Consider the following 23,090-nt stretch of genomic DNA (forward strand, 5'->3'; position numbering starts at 1 on the left):
CTTTTAGATCACGAACTATGTCGTGATCTTGAAGATCAGAGAGTCTTTTAGATCACAAACTATGTAACTCCACAGAGTGTGGAAGGTGGCAGAGGGTTTGTCCATGTTCTTAAATAGTACGTCACCTTTTGCAATTTGTTGTATTTATGTTGGGGATGCTTGTTTTTCCTCCTCCCATAGATATATATATATGGAGCAAAGTCCTTTTTTCATTCTAATACGACTGTTTGTAGTGACTGGTTTGCATGGAGCTATTTGTAAAAGAACTCATAGCATATAAACTATCAGAGAGAGAGAGAGAGGGAGATAGAGTATATACTACATAGTGAGTTACATATTACAGTATGGAAATCAGATTAGGAAATGTCTTTTGAAAATTCTAACACATGCGATCATAAAACAATATCCAAAAATACTTCAATTTTTCAAGTACATTCAAATTTGTTGCAGTGTACATGATATTATTACTTAAGCATCCAAAAGTATTGCACCAATTAATATATTTTTAGGTCCTTAAAACATGGTGGACGTTGGAATTATTGTCCTTTTGGCGTTTGAAATGAGAACACGGATGCTTGGCTTTTAAAATATAGTTGCACAAATTGCTCCCCAAAAAAGAAGCACAAGGCCATGATCCTAGTACACTTCACTCTTCCTCAATAAATCAAACTTATCGGTTTTTTTCCTTGTTTATATAGTTTTGATGGATTATCGTTTCTCTTTCTACGAGTTTTAGCATCTACTACACTTCAATTTGTATATCAATGACAACACGTACATTGACACTTGAAATAGAGACTAGCTGCCAAACAGGTTCTATCCCAAGCCATTGTGCCAACCCCTACGAACAATTATAGCATTCTTTTAAAATTATGTGTATGTTTCTGCATGTTAAGTGGGAGAAGGAGAGGTCAAAAATGAAAAGGAAGGAGTTGGAAAGAGAGAAACAAAATTCAGTTTAAACTGAATTTGAAATTGACCTCTCCCTCTTTCTTTTCTGCTGATTTAGTTTGAATTCTTACGACACTCGGTTGAACCCATGTTCTTGGTGTTAGAAATTGAATTGCATTGACCAAGTTGTCGGTTTCAGCACTTATTATTTTATACATTTTACCAAGAAAAAGTTAAAAGTTAAAGATATTAAAAAAATAATAAAGTCACAACATGTGAAATGTGGAACCCTTGAATTAAATAAGTTGGCCAGCAATGTTTCCATTCCAATTGAATCGATTCATTTTGTGAGGCACAGGAAATCCAAAGGTGATTGCATCATATATGTGGACTTGGAGCACGAGAGTGATGACATGCCAACTTCTCAAAGAGACAGGACATTAAATAGGGCGTTGGTCTATTGACGTGGACTAAACGAAACCAAGCCTTTTCACATCATTATATCATCACAGAGAAACCTTTCATCAATGTGAAATAAATGTGGGAGAAGAACTATTTCACTAGCTGAAAATGTTGACAAAGAAGCACAGCTAGTGTTACTGTTGAACATGGTCAGGCCATATATATAAAACAAAATATGTGTGTGCGAGAGAGATTCACCAACAAATCCCAATGTTGAAATACTCTAAGATATATATATATATATATATATATATATATATATATATATATATATATATATATATATATATATATATATATATATATATATATATATATATATATGCAAAGTGACGATACAAATTGCAGGAAATTCACTTGATTCCATTATATATTCATGCACGATGCTCAAGTGAAAAGGTATATTATAAGACCACTCGAGTCCCCAAACAACCCGAATGTATGTAGCTAGCTGAGCATGTAACCTGTATTTGACCATATAAATTTTTATTGTGCAACTAAATATTTATTTGAAATAGAATTGTAACGTCACTATGTAACTGCTTAAAACTCATATCCAATTTAATTTCTTAATCAGATTTCGAATTCTTTTTCCATATTCAACTATTTTAAAATTGTACCTGAGACGTTCCATCTGAATCCATCCATTAACAGCTTTGACTAGGCCTCCGCATAAATAAGCCCAATATAACGGGTATAAAGCTATCTTCGGGTTTTATGTTTCCAATTGAGGGATAAATACTTCTCGACCTTAGTTCGACCTTATTTAGTGCAAATTTAATAAGAGGAATAAATATCAGTGTATCTGTATATGTGTCTCCTCATCAATTCTGTGTGTCGGTTACAAATCCCCACCTTACAAGTATTAAAAATTGTGAAAAATCTTCAACAGCTCATAAATGAGGTTGCTAAGTGGTTGGTTATTTTGATTCATAGTATTTTCAAGGTTGAAACCGCAGTTGCCCGGGGTGGGTTAAGATTCATCAAACTAGAGCCCTGAGCTCAATGAGAGTGGTCGGGTCGTTTCATTGGTATCATACCCTAGTTCAACACACAACCTGGGGTCCTCCATGCAAGAATGTGTGTGCTTATAATGTCCAAGTTTGAAAAGTTTAGTTTCATATTAAAAATTGTGAGACATATTCAAAAATTTATAAAATGAGTCATTAAGTGGTTGCTTGTTCGTGTTCTTAACCTTGAAATCAACACTAAAAACTGAAGTTGCTAGAAAATGTGTTAAATACGTCGAATTATAGACCCAAGCCCGGTGGAAATGATCGGGTCATTCGCCGAATGACTAAAATTTAAAAAGTTATTACCAAAAAACAATAATTAAATTGACGCTAGCCCACAGTTTATGGTGGAATAAATTGAACCTTAGACAAGTGGGAGAAGGTCGCCCGAAACTCCGAGCCCAACTCCTGTAGATATGTTAAATATAATATTGATTCCAAAAGCGGGCATCTACTCTGAGGAATCAGCTGATTAACAAGTGCTTTCTTGGCGGTAACTAGCAGTACTTTTGGGGTCTTGTAGCTGGGGCTTCTCCCGAAGCCAGCCATGCATATCTCAAACTTTCTACAACCAACGAAGAAGAATATGGAATTGCTTAGGAAATAGAACACCACTGAATCTGCAAGATATTGTGAACATGGCAGAGACTGATTGACCGCAGATGCTCTTTCCAGTAAGTGCCATACAGATTAGCTATAGACTTACGGTTAGTCCATCCTGTTCCTTGGGCAAAAAGCATTTGGGTGCCCAACTCATGTCTTTTCAAGCTCCCCACTTGATTGATTGACTCGTGGAATCAGGTTCCTTGACATTGTATTTTACCAAATCTGGGGACATGCGAAATGTCTTCCTCCTCACCGATCATGTCTCTGCACCAAAAGCTGGAAAACCTGGACAGAGACTCTACGAGATTTTATGTAACTGTTTCATGTATTTATTTTAATATTGAGATAGATTTATAGAACACGGACTCGTGATATCCTTAATATTTAGAATAGATCCATAAAACAATGACATAGTGTTGTTGTTGCGAGTATTGAAGCAACTTGAGCTCAGCTCACACTATCTTCTTTAAGATCCAGTTAAGCACAAGCTTGTATTGATTATTAAACAAGTTCATCTCCATATTGAATTCGACAAGTTGAACGGGTCGCACCTCAGTCGTTTGTGCTTGAACTCGTATGAGGTCACAATCACAAGTTTGATTAGGCTCAAATATATAGTGAGTGTCTGGCTCCGCGACCGGATCAAGAACACGAACACGGCAGGGAATCAACATGGAGCCATCGAGCTTGCAAACTACAAAACCAATCAAACAATATGATGTCGTGTCCCGGGCCACATCGGTCGAATTATATTTCAAGCAGTGGTCCACCGAGACAAATCAGTTCTGACCCCCTCTAAAGACTTGTCTACAAAAGGAATAAGAACGTACGCAAGTGGACACGCCAACCGGCCGGCAGCACATCCTGAGGTGGAAATTTAAAAGCGGGGGCTGCAAAACCATGTGAACAGAAAAGGATACAGAGAAGAAAGAAAAGAATGATAACACACCGAGTCTAAAGAATCAATTCCATTTGGGAAGCAAGCGATTTCGGCACTGCTTTTTCCGGCGATCGATCCGGACAACCTGAGACGCGAATAGGCGAAGGGTGGCTTAATTATGACGTACATGCACGTTCCAAGAACACAATATTCATGTTCGAGAAAACATAGCGTAGTTGTGTCTGAGAAGAGCGTCCATAATTACATCACATTTCCTAGAACAAAAGCATAATGTTCTTGCAAACCTAATGTTTTTCTTATAAAATGCCCTCTATGTATTCAATTATATATTGTCCATTCGTTGCATAGAAGATCAATTCAATGCCATATACACACCCATATGTACTTCACACAACATGGTTTTTGTCTCTTACTCAAGTGGTCTGGTTTTTTTATGAAATTACACACACACACACACACACACATATATATATATATATATGATGACATGCATTGCGGAGCATTGCGTTGCATGTGTCCCATTCATCAACTAAAGCATGTAGAGATAACGTTGTACAGTGTGGGGTACAAGTCGAAGAAGGTCGGAAGCAAACAGGTGGTAGGGACAAGCAGCAATTGGAAGGGGACGGACGGTTGGAGTGTTGTGCTCGAAAAGGGCATGAATGCAGCGACCAAAGTGGTCCTAACTAGTGTGGACACATCCTGCCCTCATGTCCACAAAGTAAACGTACTCAGCCCCAATTGAAGGTTTCTGGATGCATCCAGCAGAGACATTTTTTGGTACCATCAACTTTTGATCCATTGAGGGTTGTGTGTGTGTGTGTGTGTGTGTCTATATATATATATATATATATATATATATATATATATATATATATATATAAGAGAGAGAGAGAGAAAGATGGTATGTACGTTCTTATATGTACTCCTTTTCAAATGGAGGTCATAAATTTTGTAAGTTTAAATAAGAATGTATAGAAAGCTTCTCCAGCCGAAACTTTGAAAATGTGATAACTTGTCTTTTCTTGGATGAATGAGGACGTGCTCACCCTTAATTAGTCTGAGAGCACTGCACATGGGTATCTAAAGCAATTAAAGCGAACGTTCATCTGCAAAGTCAATGAAGGAATCCGCGTTATGTCTTCCTTTCTCCCAATGATCGTGGTAGATGGATGTAGAGTATCTTGACTGCGAAATTGTCTATATATTTCTTCAAGTTGGTGAGATCAGATCACGAATTCTTAAATTTAAAACGACGTGCCAACTCAAGTCTATATATTTCTCCAAGTTTATGAGGACAGATGAAAACTTAGTCTTATGAAAATCAGTTTTTTAATGAGTTTTCTAAACTTGGTCGATTTGTTTATGTGGTGGCATGCCAAAAAACCTGGCTTTTATGAGAAGAGTTATGTTTTTACTTTCAGGTTTCGTTTCCTCAAACACAGTTCTAATGACAACCAAATAGGTCGAGAAAGTAGAGTTGGAGGCAAAATCTGGTTTTGTCTTCAAAACCTTGTTTTCGAGTGTCATCCAAACATCCCCTTAGTTTATTGAAAATTGAAAGAGAAGTTTTGAAATGTATATATAAGAAAATTAATGTCATCAGCATTGTTATGGTTCGATTAAAAACAAAACTTCACAATAGAATAAAAAGAAAAAACAAAAAACAAAGCGATGTAAAGAGAAAGCCGAAAGAAGAACAGGTTCTTTGTTGCTTTTCCTGATTTAAAATGCTAGTTGGCAAGTCTGCGTGATCTCAGATAAAGCCAACCACCGTCGGGTCAACCAATGAGATCTCGAAATCATGTTGCCTTATCGGCTGAGGCCCACTTCCTTTCCTCTAACTGCAGCCTTCCTCTTTCTTTTGTCCGCGTTATGACAAAATATGTATATGTACATTGCACGAAGTGAAGCGACCCAGGGTCCAAATCAATGTTTTTTCTTCCTTTTGTTGTAGTAATCAAGGTGGCAATGATTCTTCAATTTGGAATCCAAACCTTTAAATAGTAGCACTTGGTTTACGTTAGTTTAAGAATGCTAATTTACAAACACAATCTCCAAAGATACCAAAACCGAGTCTGTATGGCCCATTTTTGTTAGATGAGCCAATTGTAATATATGATTTATACGTTGATTCAACAAGACTAGCAGCTAGTATCTTTGCTTTTCAATCATGACATAAAATTTTGGAATCGTGCGATAATCATGGTAACCAAGTTGTAGATAAAAAAAGATTGAGAAATTTCCTAAATGTGGTCTGTAGGCATTATTGGCCGAACCGCGCAGAACTTGTGTGCTTATTGTTCTCTTTCTTATCTCTGAGCTGTTTCTTTCATGAAGTTTCAACCAAAATCAAAGAGACGGTACTGCAGAAAATCTGTTTAAGATATTAGAGGCCACAAGATAGCTTACTAGTTCAATACTGATCCGTATGAAAGTAATTTGGATTTCGAGGAACCCCATACATCAAAAATAAGATTTGGACTGAATCGTTAGAGCAAAAGAATTGCAATTAGGCATGAATCTTCTCTATCAACATTCTAATAGGATTATCAATTTTTCCTTAGAGTCCTGCTTGGAAGCAAATGCAAGTTCAAGAATTCAACAAATCTTCAAGTCACAAATGGAGGATAGAGTCTCATCTCTTGCTGGGTCAGAAGCTGTCACCGTGTATTGTGGAGTTGCATGCAGTCGAATGCGTCTCCAAGCGTCTTGCTAATTTTATTATGTGGTGACAAACACAAAAAACAAAGATAAGAAATGAAAAGGGACAAGTGAGATCATAAGGAACCCTGTGATATTAGGAACACGATGTGAATGTTTCATGAATTTTTCTCAAAATGAGAGTAGATTTCATGCAACATTTGAATGTTGATAAGTGTCCTACGAATATACTTCAAATTTGAGGTAGTTTCATGAAACATTTTCATATTCTTCTTAATGCCAAACAGCCCGTAAGGGTTTTGTTCTTCGAGAGAGTTTAATTTGGAGCAATGCCACTAAGTATATCTTTAAAGGAGAGAAGATCACAATGGGTGAGCCTTGTTGAAAAGGGCAATATGTTAGGAGTGTCCCAATTGTATATCCCAAGAAGGAACGTCTTTAGTTAGTGCTTTTTGAAGCCACCTCTATCGGGGGAATATCCTTCAGGAAGCAACATCCATTCACTGGTCAGAACGTCTTTGGTCGTCCAGCTTGTTCTTCATTTTTCTTTGTTGGTAATGACTTGTTTTCTACTTTTGATCACAACATAGTACTGGTGAAGAGGCTTCATCTTTAATGTCAAGCGAATGATGCATCGGCCACAATCTATGCAACTATTAACATTTGGAGATATATATATATATATATATCCAAATGTTATTGGGTGCATTCTTTTTTCTTTCACTCTCTCTCTTTTGACAAGTGGAGGCAGTGGTGTAGTTAGGTATAGGCCAGTGATGTCAAGGGATTGGATCCAAATCGGATACATCCTTGACCGGATCTGCTTTTTTAAATATTCACATATTCAAATCTAAATATAAGCAAAGGAAAATCATATCATAATCCGAATATGAAATCTGGTTTCACAATTCAAAACAGAGTTTCACATTCATATTCTAATCCAAATCTGAATTTTTGAACTGGATTTGGCCGATACTCAAAATGTAAGATTATTTGATATAAGATATTCATTTGAAACTAAATCTGATCCGAAACTGATTGGATATTCTGTATATCTGAATTCAATTTGATTGTTTGTCATGTTTGAAATCCAAATCCAATTTGAGTTCTTAATGGACATTAAAGCTTCTTTTCATAGCCTTTTTTTTTGGACGGTCTGATCAGATATCCAATTCAAATCACTGTTGACATCCCAAATATAGACATTTTGAACAGCTGCTCATGTAGACCAGTTTATTTTCAAAATTGGATTGGGTTGCTTACTTAGTCTCGGCCCAGAAATCTTAATTGCTCTTCTCCATCATTGGTGGTCTGAACAAAGTAGTACATGTACTAGTGCTTGATAGTTTCGGATCACCTATCTGCAGCTACATTAAAAGGTATGCATTGTGAGGTCTTTAGTGTTTGAACTGAGGATCTTAGCAATGTGGATCTTAAATCCACATTACGTGCAAAAATTTGTAGATTTAAGGTCAAACGGGGGCGAGGGAGTTTGTGCTTTTCATCTCCTACCTTGTTCATCACCAACTTCCCTCTTGGTGCTTGCCCAAGAAATGATTCAGATTTCTGTTGGTGCCTTTTCGTCTTCATAGATATGGAGGACTATCATGTTAAACATTTGATTTCAAGGCAATGATTCTTTGTACATATGTTGATCTTTTCTCTGGAGATCCAAAAGTTTCCAAGATCTTATATTTGATGGTAAGCTAGCGAGACCCCATGATATATCTTGGTAGATTGGCAGGTCGATGCACTTCAATGTACTGCATTTTAAATCCTAACTTATTGAAGATCATTGTACAGAGAACGGGAAATCGAAGCGACACGGACGCCATCAATCTGTGGAGCAGCAAGTGACCGGCGTATCTGCCGCAGTTCCTTTCTAAATCGTTTGTTGGTGGGGTTTTCTCTCCGAAAAGGATGCCTCCCTCGAGGTCCTCTGAAAGATTCTCCACTTTCCAGTCGCCCAGAAATCATGTCCGATGCCCACAAAGAATATAGATAAGAAGAAATGTGCCTTAAAAGCATATGAAGATGGTCGCTTAAACAAGAGAAAAAACAAAGGTTGGGCCTCATGTTGCTTCTAGAATGCACCCATCCTCTTAACACCCAGCAATTACTAAGTTGCTTCTTCTTCACTCTTCATTTCGTCGATGAAGAGTGAAGAAGCACATCCTTTCACTTTTCTTTCATCGAGTCACGAAATGCAGAGTGAAGAAGAAGCAACTTAGTAATTGCGGGGTGTTAAAAGAACTTAGAGGACGAACGCATTTTAGATGCCGCCTGAGAACGAACCTTTCTTTTTCTCTTTTCTTGTTCAAGCGACCACCTTCATATGCTTTTAAAGCGCATTTCTTTTTCTCTGTATTCTATGTGGGCATCAGACCTACGTGCTTCTAGTACTTGTGATTTCTAGGCGATTGGAAAGTGGAGAATCTTACAGAGGACCTCGAAGGAGGTGTCCTTTGTTCGAAGGAAAAGCCTCACCACCTAGCGATTTGGAAATGCCAGCGGGAACCGAGGCAGAAGCGCCGGCCAAGAGAAACCTGAATCATATATATTCAGTTTCCATGGGCGGGCACCAATAGCCAATTTGGTGAAGAACAAGGTACAAGAAGCAAATTCAGTGAGATCACTTCTCTTGAATCCTAATCCAATCCAATTTCAAGATTGGATATTAATTTTTTCCAATAATCGTTGGATATTATATCCTAATATGATTATTGACTTATTACCCACCTTCAAAACCCAATATGTCAGGCATTTATTTAAAATCAAATGTGAATCTCAACGTGATTATTGGATACTTATTTAAAACCGAATCCAAGTTCGATCGAAAGTCATTTTTTAAGTGAAATTCAATCCAGTTTCTTCACTGGATGTTGATTTTTTTTTCCATACAAAACTAAATTTTTTAAATTTACAATAATTATACACATCTTACCTACGTTAAAAGTATTAAATAAGAATAATAAATAATATATGAGACGTGCAACCCCGTGGATATACTTGAATTAGATATTGATTCGAATTGGGGACTGAGGGTACTATTAATCAACTTGATTTTTGAGTACTTTTTTGTTAAACCATCCTCTTCGCTTAGAAAAAGCAACTCTAACCTACATGTGGACTTTGAGCTTGAAATTGACGTGGAACAAAGGAAACCGCAGTTGGTGATTTTCTTCTCGTATCAATGTAGATTGCCCACATATTCTTTGAGAAACGGAACTTTTCATCAATGTGAAATCAATGTGGGGGCTGAAAATGTTGACAAAGAAAGGTAGGTAAAGTTAATGTCCAATATGGTCATGAGTCCATATATATACAACACAACCAATAAGAATGAAACAAGAAATCAAAAAATGAGATGGTGAAAATTTTTGAAAAATGATATTTCGATCCTAATCAAAATTTAGAAACTTTAATTTGGCTCTCCTTATGAAAAATTTCTGGCTCCGCTTCTGTTCATATATAGGTCGCCCTTGGGCACGGTTTTCTTAGAATAAGTTGAAAAGTTGTATGCCTTAAAAAAAAAAAAAGGAGTAACGACAAAGAGGAGATGTGTTATACACTTACTTAGATGGCTTATAAACTTAGTTATATGGTCGAATCAGGGTTTATAACGCATCTCCACTTGGTCCTTATGTTACTCCTTTTTTCTTTTTGTTTTTTGAGAGAGAATGTACAAGTGAAACACTAGACTCTTTTGGCGAGTGAAGGCAGAGGGTGGCAGTGGGACGTATGAGCATCTTATTCTGAGGCAATGAACATTTCTACTTATTCCAAGAAAACCATGCCCATGCACGACCTGATGGGAATCCCCTTCCTCTTTGTTGCCCTGTAGGTGACGACCATCGAGGCACCGTCGACGGCGGGAAGGTCGGGGAGCTCCGGCCGTTGTTCCTATCGCTGGCCGTGGTGGACCATCTCTCCGAGTCCGAGAGCGATTCTGCGAGTTGTTTTCTTAGCCGGCCCCGTCGGTGTCCCGGTGATCTGTGGCAACACGACCCAGAAAATGAATAAACGCCGGCCCTTCTTCGAAATTCTTGTCCATCTTCACAGTTGCTGCAACTCTTTTCATCTAAGCAAGAACGGTAACAAATTGGCACCTTGCTTTCGGATTCTGGAAAGCAATATGCCAATTCGAAGGGCCTGATACGTTTGAGATCACGATGAGGCAGAAAAAGCACAGCAGCACCGCTGACATCACCAATCGTAGCTCCGGCGAAGTGCGCAAGTATGCTGAATGAATGTTTGTCCATGTTCTTGACATATGCGACACTTTGTGGACTCACTGAATTTGCTTGTTTTTATCAGTAAGTAAAGTTTTTTGACGAGACAACATATTACCATCTAAAAATTCTTACAGTTTACAAGTTATATTAACATTACTTGAGCATCCATAAGCATTTGCACCACGAATATGCTTTTAGGCCCCTATACATGGCAAATATTATTATCGTATGGTTGGAGTTTGAAATGAGAATATAAAAAAGTGCACAATGTTAATCATGTTCCAGAAAGCATAGTCTAGTTATGTCTAATTTTTATTATTAGATATGAGAATATCTACAATTACATCATATTTCCTAGAACAAAAATATCTCAAATCATATGTTTCAAAAACATATGCTACAAAAACCCAACATTCTTATTATCAAATGCCCTCTAAGTGTACACGTTCCTTATATGTGTGCATATATATATATATATATATATATATATATATATATATATATATATATATATATATATATATATATGATCAAACTAATGTTTGACGCGATGAACTTTCTATAACTCATCAGATTAATGCAGGCAAAATGAATACGTTAAAAATATTAAAGAAAATGGAAAATAATAATAATATTTTAAATTGGTGATTTCCTATAGTTTATTTATTTTATATACTATATGCCTCAAATAATTATTCGCCTTATACCTCTTAACCATTTTATGATATTTAATATTTTTTTGAAGGACCGCCCCTCAAAAACTTATGGGTTCGCCCGTTGAAGGACAATGACAGAAACTGTGAAGAGGATGTATCCATTATAATATTGCCTCCTTATTATCATTCTTTAAATAAATTTTGATATTGCGGTTGTGGATTTGGAATTATATTAGACCTACTATTATAAGAAATTTTTTAAATTTTTTTCTTTTTTAGTTGTGATAAGTCGCTCAATTTTATTTGTTATCTTAGATAGTTAATGCAAACCTTGAAGTGATCCTTTTGAGATGCTCATCTAAGTAAATGTGAGGTCTATCTAGGCAATTCTCTCCCTTACATATAAATAGGTAAGAAAATAAACTTAGGCAGATATTTATTCAGTTTAATTAATGAGAAAATTTATTTCTTAGGTTGTTTTTGTTAATTTTTATTTTTCTACCCTGCTTATTGCATGAAGACTACATTGGACCTAAGTGAATTGTTTGGTAGAAAGTGGTTTCCAACTGATAAACCAAATGTTTTCGTTGTGTTGCAAACATGACCCACAAAGTACCTAAATCTTTTCTAAGAGACCAAAGTGGAAAGCAACCATTAAAGTCTTGCTTCTCAATGTCTCTGAGGGGGTTGGCACAACGGGTTAGAGTGAGGGATGATAAGTGGTCAATCTCAATTTCAAGTGCCAAGAGTGTCAACCTCCTGCACTTATAAAAATGAGAATCACCAATACGCAAGTTGTAGTACAGTGGAGTAACACTTCAAGACACCAAAAGCAGGACATGTATTCTACGAAAAGAAGTGGTTGTGTGAGAGCTTTGACTTTTTTTAATGGGTGGGTAGTACCCCGAGACATCAAAAGCATGCCATGTATTCTACGAAGAGAAGGGGTTGTATGAAAGCTTTGGCTTTTTTAATGGGTGGGCAGCACCCCGATACACTAAAAGCAGGCCGTGTATTTTATGGAGAGAAGGGGTTGTGTGAGAGCTTTGACTTTTTTAATGGGTGGGTAGCACCCCGAGACTCCAAAAGCAGGCCATGTATTGTACGAAGAGAATGAGTTGTGTGAGAACTTTGGCTTTTTTAATGGGTGGGCAGCACACCGAGACATAAAAAACAAGCCATGTATTCTACGAAGAGAAGGGGTTGTATGAGAGCTTTGGCCTTTTAATGGGTAGTGGGTTTTCTCTACTTACCTGAAAAGTCTTGCTTCTAAATGGAGCACATTGTGTTGCATATTCTTACAATTCAGTAAAAAAAGACTACTATGACCAATAGGATTTTGTTTGTACTTATAGTTCACATGGTTACATATATCACCATTATCCCAAAGCATAAATATTTGCAACCAACTATATAAAACTTGAGGCTCTTAGATCTAAATTGAAAATTGTCTAAGCATCAAGTTATGTGATCCTCGTCGCGCTTATGATATAGGCTGTAGGCTGTAGAAATGAAAAATATCAAAATCGATGAACCTGTAAAGTGGAACCAATTACTTCTCATCAATGAATGTTGCAGTAATATTTACCATTTTCACTATTTAAAATGTTCATACGTTCATATTTGAATATAAATGATGAAATATACATACCACTGAATTCAAATCCGAAATTTACGACTTGGATCCACATAGTTAGATTCACATCTAAGTTGACTTTCAGTTCGAATCCAAACCACATTGCAATATATTAAGGCACAACTTTTAAAATGTATAGGTAGATGATTTTTATTTAAAATGAGATCTAATCTGACTCTGAATCCAGTCATATATTTATTTGAATCCAAAGCTGATCAAATGTCATTTCTTAAATCTGAATCTGACCTGATTTCTTAATGTAACATGCCTCCGCAAAATGGCAAAGTTTAATATAACCACGAAGCGTCACCGAATTGGTATTAAACGGTGATGTTTCATGCGCACATTCCAAAACTTTTTTAGATCTAAGCTTTCTCAATGTCAGTTTTTTCTCAGACATCAACTCCAAATATGAATTCTCCATATTCAACTGTTTGGACGCCATCCGGACTATTATAGCATGAAAACTCTCGGGAGTAGATGTTTTTCCTTGTTTGCATGGATGTAGTTCTCATAAATTTGATCCAAAATCACTTCCAATATAAGATCATCTAATATTTGAATAGCTGTATCCATTATTACTACTATTAGAAGATGCGAGATTCGTCAACTTGACAAAAAAAAAAAAGTCTTTCTTCATGGTGGACCTCATGAAACCATCTAGATGGCCCAAGCATCGAAGTATGAGTATCCTCGCTATTCCAACTATATATTTTGCAAGCTTAGAAAAGCTTTAATACGGCTTTAAACAGACCTCTAGAGCTTGGTTTAAACGATTAAGAGCTTCTTTTTTGCAAATCAATTATTCAAATCCATCTATATTTATTTATCACCGAGGATCACAATCTTTTATATGTCTCGTTCATGTGGATGATATGGTTCTCACGGGCAGCAACTCATCAGCATATTTCCCAGTTTATGCGTGATTTCAAACAAGAGTTTTTGGCGAAGATACTAGAAAATTACATTGTTTTCTTGGGATTGAGATTACATATGCCTTGCAGTGGCTGTTTTTAAGTCAATCCAAATATGTTCGCTACATGTTACAGAAGGCAAAGATGCTTGTTTGCAAACCTGCATCTACACCCACCAAATGCGCTGGATATTTAATGAAAATCAAATATGAATCCCAATGTAAGTGGGCTTTTTATGTACAATCAAACCCAAATCCAATTTCATAGCATTTCTCAAATCTGAATCCAATTCAAAATCCCAATTGAATGTCAGATTTTTTTTTTTCATATTGGTTGGATATCCAATCCTAATATGATCACTGGCATCCCTTCCTACAACCAAACAATCAAGCTGCACTTTTGGGAAGTTATTTTCTTATTTCTATAGACGTCGTTCCAGGGGGACCAGCATCATAGAGAGCTCTCAATCCAACACGAAGATCAATATGTCCTCCTCTCGAGCTAAGGCCCCCTACCTCACTTCATCTACACTGACCCCTCACGGAGCTGTGTTTTCTCTTGCAGCCTCTGCCACGGCTGTCTTCGCTGGCACGACTGCTCTCCTTCGTTTTCCGAACACTGGCGACCTATCGGTGTTAGAAACCCACTCCTTTCCTCCGACATTGGCGCCATTAAGTCCATAGTTCTGTCTGACACAAAGATCTTCACCGCCCACCAGGATGGCAAGATCCGGGTCTGGGAGCAGAACAGGCGTCAGCACCTCCGCCAAGCCGCCGCCATCCCCACCATGACCAAGTAGATGGTTCGGTCCCTCTCTGCTAACAACTTCATCCAGGTCGGGCGCCACCACATCACCCTGTGGATTGTTCAAAAACATAAAACAATAACAGAAAAGAGCTTAGGGATTAATGTGGAGCATATCCTCTTTACCCACGAAGGCCATCGGCTTTAAAATTGTTAAAGTATGTCAATCTCTTATATAGGCATTACAGCTGATATAACTCCTTATTTTAAAGAGCTGTTACAAGATATTCATTATTTAGAAAACGATTCCTTGATTTTTGCCTTTCTGAGTTTTCATCATCAACGTCTTCCTCTTCCTCAATGGTTCCTTGATTTTTGTCTTTCCATTGAGTGCATTCTCATCTGACACCCAGTTTGCCTCTTGAGATTTTTGGTGGCGGATTTGGACAAGGCTTTTGCACAAATATCAGCAACTTTGTAAGGCAGAACATGCTCTGGCAGCAATGCTCTGGCAGCAATGCTCTGACAGCAATTAAGAAACCTCAAGTTCGATTTTTGAAGATTTTGTTTATAGGATCAAGTCCTAGCTTTGGTGAAGAAGGCAGCGATCTCTGATACCATGTTGAAAAACATAAAACAATAATAAAAATGATTAACCTATCTTCTTTACCTGCTAAAAGCCATGAGCCTTAAAATTGTTAAAGTATGTCAATCTCTTATATAGTCATTACAACTGAGAAACGGTTCCTAATTTTTGCCTTTCTGAGTTTTCATCATCAACGTCTTCCTCTTTCTTCCTCTTTCTCAACGGTTCCTTGTTTTTTGTCTTTCCATTGAGTGCATTCACATCCTCAATGTCTTCAACGATTTCCTTGATTTTGATCTACTCTTTATCGTGAATCAACCACTTCGATGTCATCTCCGCCATTGCCATAAGAGGCGGCCTGCTCTACTCCACCTCATGGGACCGAACTCTCAAGGTCTGGAGGCTCTCCGACTTCCGCTGCCTCGAATCCGTCCGAGCCCACGACGACGCCATCAGTGCCCTCGCCGTCTCGGCCGATGGCACAGCCTACACCGGCTCGGCGGACGTAACTATCAAGGTCTGGACACGATCGACCGGCGCGAATAGCCAACACTCCCTGGTGGCAACCCTGGAGATGCACCGGCCGGCGGTCAATGCGCTTGCGCTCAGCTCGGATGGGTCGGTTCTCTACTCTGGTTCGAGTGACCGGTCCGTCTTGGTATGGGAGAAGGAGGGCGGTGCCGGCAGGATGGCAGTGACCAGCACGCTCCGCGGCCACAGCCAGGCCGTGCTTTGCGTCGCCAATGCGTTAGAACTCCTGGCCAGCGGCTCCGCCGACGACACGATCCGAATCTGGCGACGAGGCATCAACAACCAGTACAGCACGGTCGCAGTGCTCGAAGGACATGAACGGCCGGTCAAGTCATTGGCCATTGCTCCCTCGGAATGCACCTCAGGGTTGGTCCTCATCTACAGTGGAAGCTTAGACGGTGAAATCAAGGCCTGGCGAGTCACGCAACCTTGAAATGATCCAACCAGAAACCAAGCAATCAGTTAAACAACATAATTAGACATATACATAATATATAATCGGATTATAACTAATAATGCATTGCATCGGTTGGCTGCATGTATGAGAATCGGATTACCATGTTCAAGTTGTGGGAGGTGGAGGTGGCGGGTTGCGGCATGCATGCCGGAATTTGAGATTCCGGCAAAGCTGGTTATATACATGACAGCTACACTCTCTGGCAAAGGACCCCATAAAAGTGGACCAAAAGAACATATGTCATACATCGTGCATGATGCATCCCCTCAAATCTGGGTGTTTCTTATTCTGAATTCAGTGTTGATCGTGGGAACCTATGCTCTTAATAAAAATATGTCACTTTTTTGCAATTTTGTTTACGTTGGGGATGTTTATTTTTTGCCTTATTGTGATTCAGTTAAACAATTCGCTAGATTGACAACTTCGATCCACTTTCCGTATTTATTATAGCACTCAGTTAAAATAATGTGTTGGAGTAAAAAAAAAAAATCCTAAATTTAACTGCAGTTGGTTTAGTGAGTCGGCTATTTCAGCGATTTAGCTGAATTGGTCGTGAATCAACAAAAGTAGTGTTAATATATAGAGTTTGCCCAAAGAAATACAACAAATCATTTAAAATTATGAAAAAACCTAAAACATTAATATATAGATGACATGTGCAATCCTTAAGTCGGACCTTGAATCAAATAGACGCTCGCCAGAATTTGATTTGAATATTTGTTAAATCATCCCTCACGTAAGGAAAAGATGATAACTACAATCTACATGTGGGCTTTGAGCTCGATCGAGAAATTGACAACAAACCAACTTCTCACGAGACTGAACGTAAAAAATCTCAAGAGCAGAAAATGTCGACAAGGAAACAGAAGTAACATGTATGGTTAGTGTTTAATGTGGCAAATATACATAGAACCAACAAAGAATCAGTGTAGAAACATTATAATAACATTGCCAAAACCGCATCATCCAAAAAAATTGAACCATGGACCTACAAATTAGGGAGAGTAAGTACCTAATTTACAAAGTAAAATTTATATAAAAACAAAATATTTTACAAAGCAATGTTCAATTTGTTGAATGAGCAAAAAAGAAAAAACAGAAAGCGGTATTGTCAAGCAAAACTTAATTCAAATTGTTCTTTCTTTATACCTTTAGAAAGTCGCAGCAAATTAATAAAGTGAGAAAAATTTTCATGCTCGAGCGTGTTGACGTTTTAGGGATCAAATTATAACAAATTATGTGGAGCACAGATTATTATACAAAAATACATTCACAATAGAGGAACAGCGCAGTAGCAGAGCACACACACATCACACAATAAAAAGTAAATTTTAAGTTCGATTCTCATCCTACATTTTATAGTTAAAAATAAGACCTTGAAATTTTTTTACGTCGTTTTGGGGATAATAGGCACTTTCGAAGCTTTCAAATTTGATATTCAAGGCTGTATTAAAAATTTTGTTTTGAAACACTGTGAAGATTTCAGTAACGTGAATTTTAAATCCACATTACGCATAAAATAAATGAATTTAAAATCGGATGAAAAGGTCCGACCTTAAACCATGGATCTGTCGCCACTGATCGGAAATTGGCAAAACAAACACACGCTAACTTCGTTTTATCTTACAATCAAATATATTGACAAACATTATAAAAATAGTTTTTAGCGGGTATGTTCTAGTTGAAGTAAAAACAAAAAAAAAGTCGGACCCAACTTTCTGGCCGCCAAACGGACCTTGGATCCCACAGGAGTGCATTGTTTCTATTTCATTCCCGATTTTCATACGACCGCAGCGGCGGCGAGGGCGAGAGAGTGTGTGTGAGAGAAGTGGGAGAAACCGACCCCATGAGTCTCTTGAGAAATTTCGGCCGGATCTTGATACCTCAGGCCGTCGTCTCACGCGGGTCCTCCTTTTTTCCCCGTCTGTTTGGCCCCCATTTGCCTTCTTTTTCTTCTCCTTCCTTCTTGCAGCAGCAGTCGAGGGGAATCCGGGTGAAGGTGATAAATGGTAACCTGGAGCAGGCAATCCAGGTGATGCAGAGGAAGATGGTTTCTAGCGGCATGGAGAGGCTCATCAGAAGAGCCCCTACCCACCATCTGAAGAACTCAGACAAGCGAATCCTGGCTCAGAAGAACTTGCAGAAAAGGATCAAGTCGCAGGATTTGGCGAGGAAGCTTAGGACCATTTTGATCAAGAAAGTCAGGTATCATCAAAGCGTCTGTGGTTTTTCATCTATCTAGACTGAGATCTTTACTTTTTACTGTCTATTATTTTCTAACTAAATTTTATGGTTCCCAAGCTCGCGGGTTTTGAGCACGAGGTTGTTCACGTAAGCCGCCAGTTACTTTCTCTGGCGGCTTTGTTAATTTGGGAACTGGTAAAGGATCAAGGTAAAGCGCAAAAACGTAAGAGGAGAAGTGAAAGAGAAGAAAGAATTAGTTTATGGAACTAAATTTTATGGTTGCCAAGCTTCCGGGTTTTGAGCACGAGGTTGTTCACGTAAGCCGCCAGTGTCCTTCTCTAGCGGCTTTGTTAATGTGGGAACTGGTAAAGGATCTAGGTAATGCGAAAAACGTAAGAGGAGAAGTGAAGGAAAAGAAAGAATTAGTTTGTAGTTTGTAGGAATTTCGCTATTAGTAGCTTCTTTCCAATTGATTCCTCTAGAATTATGATTATCCGTATGATAAATCAAGAAGTCCAAATTGCCAGTTACAACGCCAAATTGCCCTGCAGGATCCTTCACCTCATCGTATACTGCCGTTCATTTGATTTCTCCATAATTTTACTGGTACATGACTCATACTCCTAAGTCATCCTGACTCATCTGGGTTCCTAGCAATCCATCCTAGGTCGGAGCGAAGTAAACTAATTATTCACGAACTACTTAGTTAATTATTTCATTTTGCTAGGTTGATCACCCACCTTAGCCTTAATCACTTCAAAGCCTGTCATCACACTTAAGCAAAATTAGGGGCTTATACCAAACATAAAAAATAATGTCCTTCACCTAGGTCGGTAACCTTGTCCTAGCTCTTTACTCAGTTGGGTCCAATCAGCCACCAAGCATAGGAATATATTTATCATGGAGCTGGGTGACCAGTTAGCCTAGCATCCATACCCAAAGTATTTGGGACATAGACACCTAGTCATTTATTTGATCCAAGCTAAACTTTCATAGACACCTAGCTTTAAGCTCATTTGAGGCCTGATAAGTCTCCAAGGCCATTCTGGATAGACCTTCATGTCATCTTTAGTAGTACATCTGTGTAACCTAGCATAAGATATTTCCATACATAGAAGGCGCCATTTCATTAAAGAAAATTCCTGCTCATTTGTTAATTGTTAGCCGTTACCTCAATTTTCCTTATAGATATTTTATTTTTATTAAAAACTATCACCTCTAGATTTCTAAGAAGCCCTCATGTACCTCAACTGAAAAATGAACAAAAGAAATATGCTCTCTGCAAACTTGCTCATGATTTCATTTATGGGACAGAACCTGAAACCGAACTTCTCCATGCCTCACTTAGTGTAATATGCTTTTTATTTTTGATAAGTTCTCCATATTTTAGTTAGACTTTAACCTTATTGTTTGACATACATTTGACTACCATAGAACGTGAAGCTTACACGGTTATACCAACAAACATGAAACTGAGATAACATAACTTAAAAGTTAAAACTAGTTAATTTCCTCCCTCCACCTTAAGCATCTCCTTTATTATTAGTGGCCATACTTAGGCCTTCTTCCAACTTGCTAAAATAATACATGAAAACAGATTAGAGCAAGGTGTATAAGATTCAAAACCAGTGAATCTGCAATAACAGGCATTCTTGTCAATTTTGAGATGAATAGTTACAACATGTGTTGGGGGGCTTGAGAATAGTCTTATATCCAAGTTTTTGGAAATCCCAAGGAGTTTAAGGACGTGTATACATGACATAAGCTGTTCTGGTTCATAGTCCTTTAACTGCAAACTGAATGCGACTATGGTTAGCTTAGGATCTGCCATACTGGGCACTTTGGTCAGTTTTGATCACGTCCTTACATTTGGAAGGCTGCACTTTCCTGAATGGAATTGGTTAGCATTAACCCAACAATATGTGCTGTTGAGTGAGGATAGATATGCAGTGTCATGCTTGAGCAAAAACATGTTGCACAAAGCATTAGTTTGTTTTTGTTTTTGAAGAACCAGACAGACCCTAACACCTTCCTGATGTGGATGACTTTGTTCCCCGAGTGTGATTCAAGCACCAATCTTGATGATTCTTGGATCCAGCAGTTGCTTGTTGCCTTGTCATGGTATGCTGTTATTTCAAGGTGAATTCCCCCAATATAACTGGAAAGCATTTTTGTGTAACTGAGGGTAGAAAAGTATTATCAGTATATATCTATGTATTTAAGGTATATACATTTTTAAAAACTATATATCTTTATAAAAATTATATATCTTTTGTGTGAGAAACCAGACTGGGTGTGCCATTCGATATTTTGTCCTTACCATGCCTCCATGCTTTGAGTACCACACTAAATGCTTGCAACTTCTGATTGTTGCATGTTTTCTATCACACAGTTGTTCAGTCAAATCCCTCCTCAGAAACCTCAACTTTATGTGGCGTATAAATATGATCTTACTTCTGAAAACATTTTTTTTTAACAGCATTCACCAATAGAAACTTGTAGGTGCCTGCAACTCTCCCCTTCTTGACATTGTGGCTTTCATTAAAGAATTGTCAAACAAGTTCTTTGCAGCTAACGTGAATTGCTTCTGACATCCAAAAATGAATTCTGAAGCTGTGAACATCTGCTTTGGATATCACCAACTTAGTCACTCTTTTATACCCCCATTTATCTCTCCACCAGGATCAAGTAATCCAAAGTCCATTAAAACAACCACAGCTTAGTTGGTGCCAAAAGTGAAACTACCTTCAAGGCTTCAACCTGTTGTCGGGCTGCAATTTTGGATTTGAACATGAAACCACTCACACCATCAGGGTTTGGTTTCAAAAAATCAAATGCAAGTCCAAACCTGCTTAGATTAGATCCCATTAAGTTGGATGTAGGGAAGCCTGCTCTGAGCCAAGCCCGAACTTGTGACATCCTTATGTTCAATTGAGCTATGGTATAAGTGAAAATAGTAACTGCATCTGGAGATCACGTTTGGGGCATTTTTTTAGTACATGACAAGTGGTCATCTGACATACTCAGAAACTCCAACTCCATTTCTTTTTCTAAATCCTTCAATGCTGGATCTGTCCTCCTTAATGCAACTTTCTGCCTTGGCTCAATCCTAGCAGCAAGAATTATTTTCACCATATATGTGGCTACTTCCGTGAGAATTGAGACTAGGCACATCTGGTCTTTCTAAGTTGTTAGTATGTTACAACCCGGATGAAGGGCTATTGTGGTTTAGCAACATACGAAGGTAAAATGGGTGGCAGCCTGATTCTGTTCCTTTGATGAACATGATGGTTAGGTGCATGTTGTGAGTTCAGATGCAGTTACTCAGGCATTGAAGGCCCTGCTCTCGTCCACTTGCAGCAGAGTTTTGAAGTTCATTGTAGTTTCAGAAAAGCAACCAACAGATTGTCGTGATTGTTGTCCTTTAGTTTCTTGTATTTTTTATGTGGCATTTCTTACTCCCTGAAAGGATCTATTAAATAAGAGAAAATTTAGACTAACAAAATAAGTGTTATGAATTTGGGGAGATAGAATGTCCGGATGATGGACACTCTCTTTGGGGATCTAATATTTGTTCCTGATGTATGGATTTTTTACCTCATGTTATACTGATTGGACTGTCAATGCTGCAGGGGCCTTTGAGGATATTTCAGATGGCATGAAAGGGATAATTTGTCACACCAGGTGATTGGCTCCTTTTCTCCTGAGCCATTTGCACTTTCTGACCTTATCAATTTACACCTCAGGAAAGCAACTGTGTCTTTGATTGAAATTTTGTTTTTTGTCTTGATTTGTAATAAGTTTAAGCCACTGCTTACCAACCACACATATTAGCTGGTCATTGGGCTTCAATGGAATGAATGTATGGGAACATCTAGGCAGCCTAGATACATTCACGAAATCACATATTCATTAGTCTAATTTGGCCTGCCAAAATTAGGAAAATTATTCTATCAAATGTAGGTTACTGAAACAGATTGTGTGATTATATGTAAAGGGCTGTCTGCTGGTTGCACTTGCATAAGGTTTCCCATGACGTGTCGATTTGCATATTCGTCCATAGGTCAAATCAAGTATGTAATTATTGGAATAATTGTTGGAGACTCAAATGATGGATAGGCAAGCATGATAACTTATATGTTGATCTATATCTCCATGAATCTAGGAACTTTTGCTTGCATTGTATTATCGATCAAAGTGATGGATTCACCTGGTATGTGGACCTGGCTGGAATGTGCACTTAATAAACTTGTTTCTAATACGAAGAAATTGCCCAATTTATATTGTCTTGGTATCGTAAAACCCAGTAGTTAGGTTCTTCAACTCCAAAGCCTATGCCTGCTTAAGCTTGTGCAGGGAGTCGTGACCATAATATTTGGGCTCTGACTGCTTTCCTGACAGTCAAAGCCCATCCCACTGCACCAACCCCCTTGGCTCTATGATATGCAAATATAAGCTCTGAAATCGGTACAATATGTTCCTAAGATAGCTGCAGAGGGAAGAATTGCATTCTGGTGCTATATGGTTTGCTGCCAGTAGGAGTTGCTGTTTTTCTATTTTTATTCATCAATTGATTGAATGTGTGCACAATCATAAACCACGGAACATTT

General features: G+C 38.1%; 2 protein-coding genes across 2 annotated transcripts; both read left to right on the top strand.

The window, feature by feature from the left end:
• The first annotated feature begins 10,709 nt into the window (after positions 1-10,709).
• Positions 10,710-16,272, top strand: LOC116249862 (protein JINGUBANG-like). The gene is made up of 3 exons (XM_031623166.1): positions 10,710-10,774; positions 14,543-14,773; positions 15,630-16,272. Exons 1-3 carry the CDS (start codon positions 10,710-10,712, stop codon positions 16,270-16,272), a joined length of 939 nt encoding a protein of 312 aa, XP_031479026.1.
• A 1,772-nt stretch (positions 16,273-18,044) lies between these two features.
• Positions 18,045-22,616, top strand: LOC116249827 (uncharacterized). The gene is made up of 2 exons (XM_031623119.2): positions 18,045-18,501; positions 22,113-22,616. Exons 1-2 carry the CDS (start codon positions 18,143-18,145, stop codon positions 22,120-22,122), a joined length of 369 nt encoding a protein of 122 aa, XP_031478979.1. The 5' UTR covers positions 18,045-18,142; the 3' UTR covers positions 22,123-22,616.
• Positions 22,617-23,090: the final 474 nt, after the last annotated feature.

This window comes from Nymphaea colorata, chromosome 3, assembly GCF_008831285.2.
Source record: "Nymphaea colorata isolate Beijing-Zhang1983 chromosome 3, ASM883128v2, whole genome shotgun sequence".
NCBI lineage: Eukaryota > Viridiplantae > Streptophyta > Magnoliopsida > Nymphaeales > Nymphaeaceae > Nymphaea > Nymphaea colorata.